This window comes from Rutilus rutilus (assembly GCF_951802725.1).
Source record: "Rutilus rutilus genome assembly, chromosome: 6".
NCBI lineage: Eukaryota > Metazoa > Chordata > Actinopteri > Cypriniformes > Leuciscidae > Rutilus > Rutilus rutilus.
Genome location: NC_140214.1, coordinates 19,022,868 through 19,038,063, shown reverse-complemented (window position 1 = coordinate 19,038,063; position 15,196 = coordinate 19,022,868). Strand labels below are relative to the sequence as shown.

Genomic DNA, 15,196 nt, shown 5'->3' with positions numbered 1-15,196 from the left:
AGCATTGGATTAGTTCAATTTCTAATCCAAACCAATGTTCTGCATGTGGCTCATGCTAAACAATGCATTGTCTTTCATTGCAGTTTCTGTGAACAACTCCAGAGGGAAGTCATGTGTTGTCTTTAGAGCATCTTTGCATTGAGCAAGATGTCCAACATATACACTCTGAGGTAGGTTTATCATTTCTGTCTTTTTAATTAAACGTATACAAATGTTATAACTAAAACTGCATAACAGTAAAGATGTAAGCCTATACTCTTAGTTGCTATCACACAACTTTTATTTATTCTGCTACAGTAATTCATATTTTGGTTTAGTTCAGAAATATTTGAAAAGGTTATTGTTTATTTTACATACTCATTAAGACAAAAAAGTTTAGATATGCCACTGTTTATATACTTTTTTACTCTTACATTTACTCATTCACTTATTTTCACTATTTGTTGTATCTCTTGTTAATAAATGATCCTTGAAGGAAGTTCACATTTGTACACTGCCCTTTAAATTATATTTACGATGCTTTTACATAGAGAACTTTTCAGTGGCCAGTGGTCATCTACTACACGACTCGATGGCAAAACAGTCATTATCACTGGAGCAAATACTGGCATTGGAAAAGAAACCACAAGAGACCTTGCAAAACGCGGTATCACATTTATCTTATTCTTGTCTTCTCTATTGCGGTTACCAAACAACTAAAAAACATGAAATGTATAGTAGACAAATTTATCTTTCTAGGACACCAATGATAAAAGTCATGCTTTTTTGGAGTTGTTCCACAGGGGCCAGGATAATAATGGCTTGCAGAGACCTTGAAAAAGCAGAAAGAGCACATAAAGAGATCATGGAGGATTCAGGGAATCAAAACATAGTGATAAAAAAACTAAACTTATCTGACACAAAGTCAATCAGAGAATTTGCTGAGGTAATCATCAATGGTAAGAGTTTTACAATTACACTCAAATCTGATTAAGTGTATTTGATCTAACAAATTTGAAAAATACAGAAAAAGTCCTCTTTTTTTCCTCTTGTTTTCAGAGGAGAGAGTACTCAACATACTCATTAACAATGCTGGGATCATGATGTGTCCTTACTCTAAAACAGCAGATGGTTTTGAGATGCAGTTTGGTGTCAACCACTTGGGTAAAGTGTATTTCTTGTTCATTCAGACCTCTGTGCACTTCTTTAATGTTATCTTTTAACATTATTATGCATGTTTGAACAATATTGTGCCTTTGCATATCCTAACTATCTCGTTCCAACTTTAAAATCCTGTCTTGCTGCATGTTTAATATTGCAAACTCATAAATGTATAGTAAATATAAATGTAAGTGACATAATTGATGTCACCTAGGTCACTTCCTGTTAACCTTCCTGCTGATTGATCTGCTGAAGAGATCCGCCCCCTCAAGAATCATCAACCTTTCCTCCATGGCTCATAGTTGGGGCACTATAACACTTGATGATATCAATAGTGAAAGGAATTACCACAGTAGGAGGGCATATGGTCAGAGTAAATTGGCCAACATCCTTTTCACCCGTTCCTTGGCTAAGAAACTCAAGGGTAAGTGTTCATTAAAAGTACGGAAGATAAAAATAAATGGGAAAATTAAAGGGTAATAGGGGAAATTTTGGAGTAGTTTTTGATCTATCATTAAATTGTATCCGCAGACACAGGTGTCACAGCATATGCAGTCCATCCAGGAATTGTGCGAACAGAACTTAAAAGACACATGAATCTTGGACTTCTAATCATGTGGAAAGTTGTCAGACCCTTCACAAAGACCCCAGTGCAGGGAGCACAAACTACCATTTACTGCGCAGTACAACCAGAATTAGACACAGAAAGTGGTGGTTACTACAGGTAATAAAGTTGCAGAGGCCTCATCACATATAAATCGACTGGCGCCCAAATTAAATTTGTTTTTGTTTTTTTGTTTGTCCTCTCTATTCCTTACTCATTTTCTAAAGCAACTGCAGACCTTCAAGATGCACCAGAGCTGCTAGAGATGATGAAATGGCTGAGAAACTTTGGGAGCTCAGCTGCAAGATGCTGGGAATTGTCTGGGATGGAGAGCAATGAGTGGAATTTTCTTTGTTTCCCATGAACAACTCAGTATACTCATCAAGATGTACCAATTTTTATTATTTATATTATTATTAATTACAATTAATTTCAACATGCACATCCAACAAAAAAAATTCCATGACATAAACCTCATCAACAAATATGTATTGTTCAGTAACATGTTTTAATTTCAAAGTTATATGTCAACAAATTTGTCCAAATAGAATAATAATGATTTTCCATTTTTACAAAAAAAAAAAAAAAAAGTAGCTCACCATTTGCATTATAAAATCAAAACCTTTTGGATAGCAGCCAAAATGGTTTAGGTTCTGATATAGGCAATCACATTATATGGCAAGCATGTAACTGACATTAAAGTCCATATGAGCTGTTCGATTTTTCCTTAAACCCCACACTACTTAACAACACAGTTTTGTGGGAACCAAGCTAATTTGTCCCCTTATCCAGGAACCCTCAGAATGAGTCCTGTCTATATACCCTTATATTTTTATTCTGTCTATCTCTTTGTAATGTGTTTGGGTGATTTCTGGTCTAGTTTATCTGATCTGTTTGTATTACATATATTTGTTAAATTTGATCTGTGTGCAGCTACATTAAGTTTCAATTAGCCTATGTCAATCAGTTGAGGACGTCTGCATGTATATTTAACAACAGCTTTTGTGTTGAAGGAAATAAATATATAAGACCTACATCAATGTAATTGCTGCATTCCATTTAATAAGATAGATCCTTTGTAGAGGTGCTTAATGTATATTTTATTTAATTTCTGAGTTATCAGCACAATAAAAATAATCACATTGATACATGTGATAATGATGACAGCTGCTATGCACAATCAGATTTTTTAAATTGTGCTCTTTCCCAGGATATTGTGCTATATTAATTCTGCATTAAAAAATAACGAACTATATACAAAACATAAATATTTGTTTCATCAGTTTGACATTTTTGTGCAAAAAACAAAACAAAACAGAAAACTGAGCATTTTTCACACTCTTCCTATTCTAACCACATGACGTTAATTAAAGTAACAGCAATCACTTTTCTAAATATAATTTAGGGATTTCATTCAAAGCCACTTTGAAATGTGGTTCAAAGAGTGAGGCAACGCATCTTGAGAGATTATTCAGCAGACCACCCTTCAAAAAGGGTTTTTTGCATGCTGTTTTAAACTTGCACATTACCTGTTTTTTTTTATTTATAATTATTATTATTATTATATGCCAGAGTCCCTACATCTCTGAAACAAATCAAGCATATTTTGGTGCTGAATGTGATTACATTCAAATAAGATACAGGCCCAAATTAGGAAAAGCAACAACAAATACCACTTAGGAAGTTCAATAAATTCAAGTAAATCAGTTCAATTGTGCAATATAGCCCCTGTGAAATGAAAAGACATGTTTGAAATAGCCCAAAACCGTTTAAAACAATCAAATGTTTACAACTGAAAGCTTAATGTCCAGCAGGCACCCAAGTGTGAAAATTAAAGTCTTATTACTGCAGTTCTTTTACATTATATGTGCTGTTCAAACAGTTTAAGCATATAAACCTCTATAAATAACTGAAATCTGACAATACCAGAAGCTCTTGTATCTGGTACATTTTCCCTTTTGAACTATAGTATTGGGCAGTGCTGCCCACACCTGAGACTTATTCCCTCCCTCGACTCCTCTTCTTGTACAGTCCGACTGTCTTGATTCTGAGATCTGTTAGTACCAGATCCTGACCCCTCCTGAGGATAAACTTTTCCATCAGGCAGTTTGAACTCAACAGATGCGAATGAAGACATACTTCCATTTTTCTTTGCCCACATTTTAGAAGACTCCCCCATTGGAGATACCTTAAGTTCCTTGTTCCTCCTAGCATCCCCTCCACTGCTGCCACTGTCGTCATCCAAGAGAGGATCAGAGTCACTGCAATGTGAAATATTGAAGTATGTACACTTCGGTGTAGGGGGTTTAGCCATGTCCTCCAGCTCTGAAGAGGATATTACCGCCAGAGGCGAGGCTTGGTTCTCACAGTACTGGTAGGGTGAATCCTCACTCCTGTTGTCTTGAGCTGTGTCGGCTGATGTGGTGTCTCCATTCCCATACATTCCCATGGACACAGGAGGTGAGTTTCGGATGAGGTGGTTTTCTTTGAGAAGCCACCTTCCTTTATCAATCAGCACTCCGTCTCCAGAGTCCACATTATCTTTTAAAGCCATGCGCTGTACAGACTCTACATTAAGTGAACTTTTATCACTAGGCGATCTACTGTGGCAAAGTGGTTCTTGTATTACACTTTTAGCATCCTGAAAAGAAGCAAGACTACTGCTTTTTAAACTTGTACTAGGAGTGTGTTTTGTTGTCATCCATGTAGATGATTTCATCAAACCGTTCTCTTTTACATGTTTTTTTCTTTTTGGATTCTCTGTGCTTTGTTTTATAATATCTCTAAAGATACGTAACCTCTCCACCTCCTCTTCTCCACTCTCGGTAAAAAGCTCCTGCGACTGGTACCCACCATTGTCAGATGTCTCAGGCCTGTAATCAGAAAGATCTGATGTATTAGGGCTCGGGAGATGTTTTTTACCATACTGATCATCTGTCTTTTGGCAAGCCATGAATATCTCCCTCATTTTGCATTTGTCTGGCTCTATTCTGAGGTTACCATTTGAATCACATGTGACAGTCAGGGTAGAGGACAACAAAGCTGAATTGATTAAGTCTAACAGCTCTTGTGAGATCTCAGTTGGCTGTATTAGATAATTATATCCATGTTCCATTCCCAAATTCGCTTCCATCTCAAACTGGTGCTCACTTTTACTAGTACTGCTGCATGGCTCCCTTTCCAGTGAATCTTTAGAATCAGTATATGCAATAGAGTATTGAACACCATTCACATTATTATTATGAGTATCAAGCAAACTGCCATAATAGTCCTCTTCATCCACTTCAGAATTGCGCTCTTCAGTGGAACTGTCCTTTTTATCGGTGGGTCTACCTTTCTCTAAAGTCTGAACTTTGTAGGGTTCAGAATCACTTGTGCATGACTTTTTTTCTGTCACATTCTCATCCACAGCCTCAGGATCTGTTACTGTACAAGAGTCTGGTTCAGCATCTGGATCAGTTTCTTCACAGACTTCAGAGCTCTCATTATCCACCTCATTAATGTCATGTTCTTCTTCAATTTGTGTTTTCTCATATTCAGCTTCAGGCGTCATACTATTATCGTCATTACTACCTTGTTGAGGGCTGCCGTTATTGTAGTGTGGATCAGGATCTTCATCTTCTGAGACCGCAGATCCTTGTTGATCCGCATCTGGAGACATCACCTGATCATCTTCTTGACTAGATGATTCTAATATTTGATCTCTACATTCACTCTCTGTATCATGGTGAGGCAATGACGTCTCTGAGGGCTCTGAGTGAAGGGATTCACGGTCTGATAAGATGTACTTGGTTTCTTGTTCCAGTCCTCCATCACCAATCGTTTCCTCAAAATCAGAATGATCAGCTTGCTCTCTGACACAGTTCTCAGCTGTACTGTACTGATTTTCCTCATTTAGCTCAGCTAATTCTCTGTCTGGAAATGGCACACACTCAGTTTCTGATGCTGAACATAAGCATTTGGCATCTGTGTCATCAGGTTCTGAAGCATCTGATTGTTCACTAGGTTCTTTTATGTTCTGGATTATGTCCTCCTCCTCAATATCAGTGTCTTCTATGTTCTCTGGAGTTATATTGTCCTCACTTTCAGAAATATTGTCTTGTTCATCAGAGAGCTCAGAAACTTTTTCTTCAACTACATCTATCATCTTTTGTTCTGATGTGGGAGAACACTTTTCTTTCACATCTTTGTTTTCAGATTCTGGGTCTTCATACATTATCCTTTCTTGCATGTTCTCTGCATTCATCTGGTTGTTATCAGACATTTCTAAAACCTCTGCTTTACTTGAATCTCTACCATTACCCTCAGGTGATTGATTGGGTACTGCTATGCCAGAATCTTCATTACCAAGGTCCTTTTCTATAGTTTCTGAGTCAGGGGAATGAGGTTGAATTAAATGTAGTTCCTGAGACTCAGGATTTTTTGGATCATTGGTTATGTCATCATTGGTTGTGTCACTGACTTGGCCATTATGGTCCTTTTCCTCTTCCATGTCAGCAGCTTTCTCTAAACTACCACTCAACGAGCCACCGTCGTTTTTCTTTTCTTTACCTGAGATTTCGCTGGTGTTATCAGCATCGTTGATTAAGTCTGTTTGATTAAAATAAGTTATTTCTCCTTCAACAAGTGAGGAAATCTCTCTGTGAAGATCTTCAGGCATGTTCAGTTCATCCAGTAACTGTTCTATACTAAAATTATTCTGTTTGTCTTGATCCTCCGTTTCTCCTTCTAAGTCTACTTCTACAGCAAACTCCTGCTCTGATAGTTTTGGTGAGAGTGGTGGACTCTCTCCAAAGCCATTTTGCTCTTGGAAATCTCTCCAGCTTTGTTTTAATTTGGATGAAGTTGAACTTTGAAGACTGGTTAAGCTGGCCTTTAGCTCATCTTCATCTTTAATATTGGATATTTTTTCCAAGGACTGCATTACCTGCAGGGCCTCTGGGCAGATGTTGGGGTTGCTGGCCTGTGATTCATCTTTGTAGAGGACTGAAAGGCCATCTCTCACAGTCATCAGTGACAAGAAGGACAGAAAAGCTCTCGATGGAGAACCAAAGGCAGAGGCCACCTGAGATGAGAAGTCTGGGAGGCTACTGGACTTTTCCTTTTCCACAGGTGTTAAGCGGCTCTGACTCAAAACCCGCTTGATGGACTGAACAGATGAACACAACTGTTGCAAAACTGGTTTCATGCCTGACCTAATACTGATTTCTGTACTTTGTGATGTCCCAGAAGGGTCTGGGGGAACCAAGTTCTCAGATGACTTGTGCATTCTTACAAGACCCTCCTCTTCAAAATGTACTGTCAAAACTGGCATTGACTTACAAAAGCCTATTGGCCTGTGTGGCTCGGTTGACTCTCCCTCACAACTTATTTGTACACGTGGGTGAGGCATTGGCCTCTCTTCAGCATTATGTTCTAGAGCAGGGTCTTCATCCTCAACACAATTTTTTTCAGGGTCACTTTTAATCTCAGAGCCATCAGTGGAGTCATTCCCTATATGGAATACTGCCCTTGTCTCAGGATGGTCCGTCTCATCATTATAGGGCACAGATTCTGGTTCCATTTTTTTCAGCCAGTTTTCAACATATTGATTTACACTAGAGGAAGAGGACTGTAGCACAGGCAATGACACACTTTCACTCAACTCCTGTTTTTGTTTAGAGGATTTTGATCTGACACCATTCACTGACCTTTGTTTCTGTAACCTCTTTATCAGTGGAGCTGGATGGGCTGGTGATCGAATGTCTAAACTATTCTTCTTTAGTTTAGGCCCTTGAGAGTCACTGTCATTTTTATTTACTTTGTGGGAGATGCCTTTGATGGTTTTATCTTTTAACTTGAGCTCTTTATCTGACCATCTTTGATTCCCAATATCAAGATCCAAGTTTCTACTCTTCGGAGAACTAGCCAATGTTTTAATCTTCTTATTTTTGTTTCTTACAGCTTTGTGTTCACGTTTGTCACTTTCCGCTGAGCTAGTCTTTTTCTCTGATCCTGTGCGGCTCAGTGTGTCAGACGTCATTTGGATGTCTTTTGAAGAGCCTGGAGCACTGACCTTTATTTTTTTCCCAAGCCCAGATGATTCAGAAGAAGTACTTTTCTTTGATTTTTTGGACTTTGGTGTATTTTTATTACCAACAATGCTTTTATCGTCCGACTCTTGTTCCATTGCTGCTGCTGGATGCATACTTTTCTTTGCATTTATTTCAGTTGTGCACCCAACCAAGGTTTGTTTTTTATCATTAGTGAGGATGGATGGATTGTTGTTTATCTTTTTTGGAGGTGTTGAACAGGCAGAAGACAATGACAGCATATTAGTTTTTCTACCATCCTGGGAGTTGGAGCTTGTGGATTGTCTAGTGAGATCTACATCCCAATCGTTACTTGACGAAGGGGGTCCAGAGTCTGTTGAGCCTGGCTTACTTTGAGGCAAAGCTTTTGTGTGGTATCCAGGCTTGTTGTCCACATCCACCTGTGTATTTGCATAGTAATTGTCACACATACCCTGTGATTCATATATGTGCACCACAGTCTCTGTAATTCCCATTGTCCCATTGTTTTGTATCTGGAGAACCTCTGCCATGCCTGAGGATCTGAAGGAGGAGTGAGACTTCTTCTGCTTAACTTCTCCGGATTCACTCCTCCCGGGTTTTGACACGGTTCTTGTGCTGCTGCTACTGCTGCGACTGACCACACAGTAACCTTCCGTCAGCTCTCCCTGTGCAGTTCGCTCCAAGTATGAGTATGCACCCACTGAGTTCTCCTGAATGTCAGTCTCTGAAACTGTTTTGATGTTTTCGACTGAGGCCTCTTTTCTTTGTTGTCTGGGGCCTGGAGTGGGCGGCCTTCTAAAGATTGGCTTAGGCTTCTCAGATGATGTATCACTGCCATAATTTTCTCTTTTTTCTTTGATGAATCCTACAGATTTGTTAGCGAATGTATTGATTTCTTTTGAATCTAGGCTGTGAGGTCCATTCGATTCTTTGCCTGAGTCATTGGTTACATCTAATGAGTTTTTACTTGATTCTGGCTTAGAATTGCACACTGCTCTCTGCTGGCTATTAATGGAGGTGCGACTCAGTGTGGTTGTCCAGTGGATCATTTCCTCTTGTTTTATAGTAAGATGCACCTTCATCTCCACTGTCATGCTGCCATCCTCATTGACCCGGAATGATTTTTCAATGTCGTCTTCGGTAGGCATGATGGGGTTATTCCTTTCCTCCACACCCTCCATACAGTCACAGGTCTCCACCTCATCTGATCCCACTGGCTGACTACCTTCGGTCTCCATTGATTCATTCTTTGTGCTATTGTGCTCTGTCAGATTTCCATGTAGTGACTTATTGATCTGCTCTACAAGGAACCTCTCAGAAGATAAAGAGAAATTCCTTGATCTTGAAAAAGTCCTCGCTGAAATATTTTTTTCTTCTAATGGACAAATGGAAGTAGAAGATGGTTTGGGGGGAGGGGAGAAAGCACATAATCAATTAAACTTGAAAATCAAAATGTAAGATCAAAATCGTTTTATCACTAAAGAAAAGTGCTAAATAAATCAATATTTAAAAAAGTAATTTAGGCTTACGTAGTAGTGTCTCAGTTTGTGTTGGACCCAATGATTCAGATATCCTTGACTGGACTTTTGTGGGAGCTTGGAGATTGTAGTTTCCTATTCTGAAGGGTTCGTTACCAGCTGCCACAACAATCCCAGAGCACAAAATGAGGGCAGGAAGTCCTTCAACCTATAAATAAATAAGAAATGTAATGTTTCCAGGAAATATATATATATATATATATTTTTTTTTTTTTTTTTTTTTTTTAACATATAGACATAAGTTTGACAGCTCACTAATATGTTTAAAATTCTTGATAATGCAAAACAAAACAAAACAAAACAAAATGATCTAAAATATATTTCAGGACAAATATTGTAAAACAGTTGTTTAACAGTACTAAAATCTTTTTTACTAACCAAAACATAATGGTATATTATTTTAGTTTTTTCCTGTTAATCAAAGATATAGGAGCTAAAACTTAATTGAGTGTTTTAACAAAATACATTAAAATCACTTTACTTTTAGAATGTATTGTTAAATATATTTTTTCAAATAACTTTATTTATAAACTTTTTATGGGTACAGTTAAAATAGAGCAAGATTGTGTTTTCACTAACTCCTTTTAGACTGAGATTAAACTAACCTTAATGTTAGAAGTTCAGATCCTTAACTATCTGGTTGCCACCAACCTTTATTTAACCCTCTGATACATGTTGTCCAAATGTCCAATATGGTGTACAGATCTTTACAAGCTATTGTAACCATTGAGTTACATCCAAACTACCATAGTGATTATCTTTAATTCTTTTTGACTGCTGTATATGTGTGAAAAGAGCACTATATTATTTGTTTTGTTCAGACAATTACTTATGCTATGTTAAAAGATGACAATGTTTAATCCTAATTACAGTACCGTTCTTCAGTGATAATTTTAGCCAGAAAAATATTTGTATACTATATACTTACTCTTCTGCCATCTTCTGTGTAAAGCTTCACAACTGGGAACTGCATCACTTGAGAAAGATAATCCATAAGCGTTTCAAAATTTGGTGCTGTTCTTCTATGAACTACAATAACTCGCTTCATGCTCGGATCCCTGTTTTTATACACCGTTAGTCTTTTTGGTGTCCGCACCACCACAGTGTTTTCTGCCATTTTTACTGTCCTTGTGGTCACTTCATTTTTCTTTGCTATCTGCCGGACCAGTTCTCTGCGTGCTCTGCGTCCCGCGCTGACAGTTCTGGTAGTGTTCCAAGGGACCTGTCTCTTGTGGACCTCATCCAAGTAAAAAGGCTTGACTTTCTTCTGATCTGAGCACAGATAAGAACCCCCATCCTGCACATCGTCAAGATTACGAACATAATGTGTTCCCCTTGGTGTTGTGATGGTCCTTACCCCAAATGGCAGAGGCACTTTCTTGGAGAGGGCATCTAGAAGAGCATCAAAGGTCTTAAAAGTGCGACTGTTGATTACCATCCGGTGCCCCGTGAACTGAGGGTCCCCGCTTTTGTAGAAGCATACCCTCTTAGTGGTAATGGGGTCTGGGTGGGGGGGCAGGGGCCTGGAGCCCAATGTTTGCATGCTCCCCGGCGACACGTCAGGATGAGGTGCATCATTAAGGGGCGGTGTGCTCATATTAAAATATACTGTAAAAAAAAATGAAAGAACCAACAGTTATTTAACAACAACAAAAAAATCTGTTTAATATGACTTTTTTTCAACATCACAAGGCTTTTATTTTTTGTGCATAATAACAACATTAATCCTGCATTACATGCCCTAATATTGTTCCCATTCGGTCTCATTAGATTGTACCGTACTGAAATAGCTTCCGCATCCACTTTGTGTCACCCATAAAGCAAGTGTTTTTGTAAATGAGTGTACTCTGGGGGTCTTTCAGCTGATGACAACAAAACAAAACCTTTAAATTATGTGATATGATCTTTTTAATGGAGTCTTATTGGGCAATTCTTACAACAACAAATGCATTAAAAGAATCAGTCTGTAGTTCATTAGCAGCAGCAACTACATTCGTCTTTTAGGTATTGGTTTAAATTTTTCATTACGGTCATCAACAAAATGGCTTCTTGCAGTCAACAATGAAATGGCCTCTCTAAAGGACTAAAATAATTTGCACAGGAAGGGTCGCTTTCCATGGCCAGGTATAAGAATGGAAGTCAAATGCAATGAACAAATGCTTAAGCCAATATTTACTGAACTCAACTTAAACTAAATAGAGATAAACAAATGACGTACATTTTATATACACATTAAAACAACCTGAACGATGTTTGTTGATCTGAAAAAGGACTCCAGAAAACTGAAGAAATACTGAAACGGGTCACTAGCCCTAAAATGTACAGTACGCTATCTGAAAACATAATTTTATACAGATCGCCTTTGCCGTGTGGCACAGACACCCTCATACAACTGACAAATGATGCTCCACATATATTTTTCAGTGCAGTAAACCACTTCATAACAGCCACAAGACATGTTCCGGAAACCATGATTCAAAAACACAAATATATAATATAAAGCTCAAACATGAAAATCTCCTTTTAATCTCCTGCAAATGCCATTGCATAAAACAGTCCATACAGTGTATCTTAAAACAAAAACCAAATTGAATAATATTTGATAATTAGCATACACTTTCAGTAGCAGGTTTATCTACCAATATAAACATTAAAAATATCTGGAATATGCTGCTAGTTTTTGATGCTACTATTTTAAATAATAAAAATCATTTGAAGTTTCTCATCTTACCTTATTTCACATTTTCAGGAGGGTTGAGTTGGCGAGTTTGCTGTCCATCTACTGAAGAGATTATGAACAACGCTCATGGCTATTTTGGGACGGCAGGCATCAGGGTCGATTTGTGTAATCTTTGGTCATGGTTAAACAGCATTTTAGAGAAAGAGAGTTTCAAGATTTTTTATTTATTTTTTTCATTTTAAGCCTCTATGTATTCAAATAAATATGAAAAGAATTTTTTTTAACTGGTTATTTTTATAATCTGGATTTTCAGTCATTTAATTGTAGGCTAAATATAAATAATTTAACTGTATATTTAGCCTATGAGGTGTCTAACAATAAAGTATTGATAATCATTACAACAGCAAGTGTGATAATGAATGATATCACACAAAACATTGTAATTCAGTTTAGCAACAACCTCCATGTAAACATTTTGGTTGATCTCAACTGTTTATATAATATCTGCTTCTTTCTCTCTTCTGGCTGTATAACTAGCAAATCGAATTGCAATTGTAATGTTTTTTAGAGGTTTTCACTTAAACATAACAAGACCTGAAGTATTTTTCTGCTGAGTGTGATATCCAGCAGATGGCTGAAGGTGTTTCTAATTTCTTGCAGAGATATAAGCAGATTTAAGGGCTCTGTTAATAGGGATTAGAGTGGGGTGAAGTAGAGAGGTTTTATGCTGTAGCTGAATATAAGGGAAAGGAAGTCTCAGCTGGTAAAGCATGTGACTCTCAGTGGGAACATAACTGTGACTACGGAAGCACAGCAGGAATATTGTGATTGTGATTGATATACAGCAAGGCAACACTAGTTCTACTAGTTACATCTAGGATTATGTTAATCTTGGATCATGATAATCAATCAGCACCAGATATGGATATGATCTGCATAGCCTAATAAGCGTGAATTTAGTCTTGCAATGACTTGCCTGACGAACTTATTCATTCTTTTATTTGTATTAATTTGTTTTATAATGAGACGCTGATGTTTGTTCAGTGATACTTAGCGGTTTTTAGTAATCTCAATGCCTTCCTGTCATGTCTCTGATAGTTTTATAGGATTTCCTTATCAGCATGGGGTGGAGATTAGTCGTGCTCAGTGTTTCTAGGGAAAATTCAAGCAGTTTGATTTGTGCAGAACGGTTTCACTCACTGATCAAGCTCTTACTCTATTCTATAACTGCTTGAGTAAAGTTTCAGAGCAGTAGAAGGTAGCCTACATTCTTGCTGTCATTATTAAACGTGACAATTTTTGATATTTTTGCTCATGTAGGTGATTTACTGGATGTGCGAATCACGTTGTCTTGATCTCTAAGGATTAGAGGCTTGGACACACGCAGGGCCCTGAGTAAGACAAACATGGGATTTTTTATTTAGTAACAAGAAAGCACTGTCAAAGAGTGACAAAACGCATTTACTGTAAATTCCCCATGATATCAAAATTTCTGTTTTTTTACATTTAGTATGAATATGTTAGCCTTAAAGGAGAAGTTCACTTTTAAAATGAAAATTCTGTCATCATATACTCACCCTCATGTTGTTTCAAACCTGTATGAATTTCTTTCTTCTGCTGAACAGAAAGAAAGATATTTAGAAGATTATCAGTAACCAGACAGTTTTTGGGTCCCATTGACTTCCATAGTATATTTTTTTCCTACTATGGAAGTCAGTGGGACCCAAAAACTGTCTGGTTACTGATAATCTTCTAAATATCTTCTTTTCTGTTCAGCAGAAGAAAGAAATTCATACAGGTTTGAAACAACATGAGGGTGAGTATATGATGGCAGAGTTTCATTTTAAAAGTGAACTTCTCCTTTAAAGGAACCGTATGTAAGAAATGTATTTCAATTAATCATAAAATGGCCCTGATATGTCACTAGACATTAAGAAATCATGTTCATTTCAAATACTTATATCACTGACAACAGTAGTCCGGCCAGGATATTGTCATTTAAAAGTGAAGTTGCAGCCCTCAACTGATGTTGATGTTGTCATGTTGTGTTTTGGCCTGAAGCGCCACCCTCCACCTATCTACTAAAGTCAGTAGTGCTTCGGCATCCGGGTTGCCAGCTCTGCTCTAGTTACCACAGCTGCAGCTACAAACGTGTCGGATAAAAAATGTCTAACGTTACGAAGCCTAAAAGACCTCGTTATGAATCCGAAATACGTCGTGACAAAGTCCGAAATAAAACAAGGATTTGTATAGGAGACTCGTCACTTGCCATTGGAAGCTCCTTGTAGCAGCCTACGTTCCTGCTGGATCCTGCAGCCTAGCTGGCAACCTCGAGTCAGGGGGGAGGGGGAGGGGATACACCGCTCTACAGTAATTTGAAAGCGATTGCAGTACCAGTTTTGGCCACAATCTTACACACGGTTCCTTTAAGGTTATCTATAAGCTAGTGTGCTCCAAAACAATGAAAAAATATGCATTTAGAAGATATAAGTTTTCAAAACTTACAGTCTCTCACTTCTGCCAATATAGATCAACGATTTTGATGACATCACCCTCCACTTCAGCTTCTCATCAGATTTCCTATCAAATCAAATGCTCTCTAGAATCGAAAGCGTCCCGCTCCCTACAATAAGAATATATGTTGACGCTGCGGATAAAAAACAATCACTTGTTCACACAATTATTATTTTCTATGGTGAACGGCACATCGTGCACTACATAGGGGATAGGGAATGATTTAGACAGTGTAAATATGCTTTACATCGGGACGAATTAAGTCTGGTTTCGAGTTAACGTCACTTAAACCGCTGCAGCGCACACACAGTCTGCTCTGGTTCAGAGACATGAGAGCACAGAGCTATTATTGCTGATAATTTTGTTTCGGCTAGTAGAAGTTCTGAATATGAGCGATTCGAAAAAAATCGAACCCATTTGAATTCTACACAGAATGCTGTATTTTAAAATGATAAAGAGGAGATTAGGAGGAGAAACGGTTAGACAGACTCGGCATTAGAAACAGCACTGATGAGTAGAAGAGATAACACCGGTGCCTTGAACCAACATAAATTAAACAATTTTCAGCATGATTATGTTCACTGTTTTGCTTAGTAGTTTCATTTTAAATCTAAAAGGGGAATCTATGAGACAGTGGCTGTCATAAGCTCTCAAATGCAGCTTTACC

At 37.8% G+C, this 15,196-nt stretch overlaps 2 protein-coding genes across 2 annotated transcripts; one reads left to right on the top strand and one right to left on the bottom strand.

The window, feature by feature from the left end:
- The first annotated feature begins 82 nt into the window (after positions 1 to 82).
- LOC311292652 (retinol dehydrogenase 12) lies at positions 83 to 2,959 on the top strand. The gene is made up of 7 exons (XM_084412410.1): positions 83 to 170; positions 531 to 646; positions 783 to 938; positions 1,039 to 1,143; positions 1,355 to 1,564; positions 1,672 to 1,864; positions 1,972 to 2,959. Exons 1-7 carry the CDS (start codon positions 148 to 150, stop codon positions 2,081 to 2,083), a joined length of 915 nt encoding a protein of 304 aa, XP_084268536.1. The 5' UTR covers positions 83 to 147; the 3' UTR covers positions 2,084 to 2,959.
- A 366-nt stretch (positions 2,960 to 3,325) lies between these two features.
- On the bottom strand, positions 3,326 to 12,423 carry LOC311292651 (uncharacterized protein). Its single transcript, XM_084412409.1, has 4 exons — positions 12,067 to 12,423; positions 10,264 to 10,943; positions 9,327 to 9,483; positions 3,326 to 9,172 (listed from the first exon to the last, which is right to left on the bottom strand). Exons 2-4 carry the CDS (start codon positions 10,930 to 10,932, stop codon positions 3,708 to 3,710), a joined length of 6,291 nt encoding a protein of 2,096 aa, XP_084268535.1. The 5' UTR covers positions 10,933 to 10,943; positions 12,067 to 12,423; the 3' UTR covers positions 3,326 to 3,707.
- Positions 12,424 to 15,196: the final 2,773 nt, after the last annotated feature.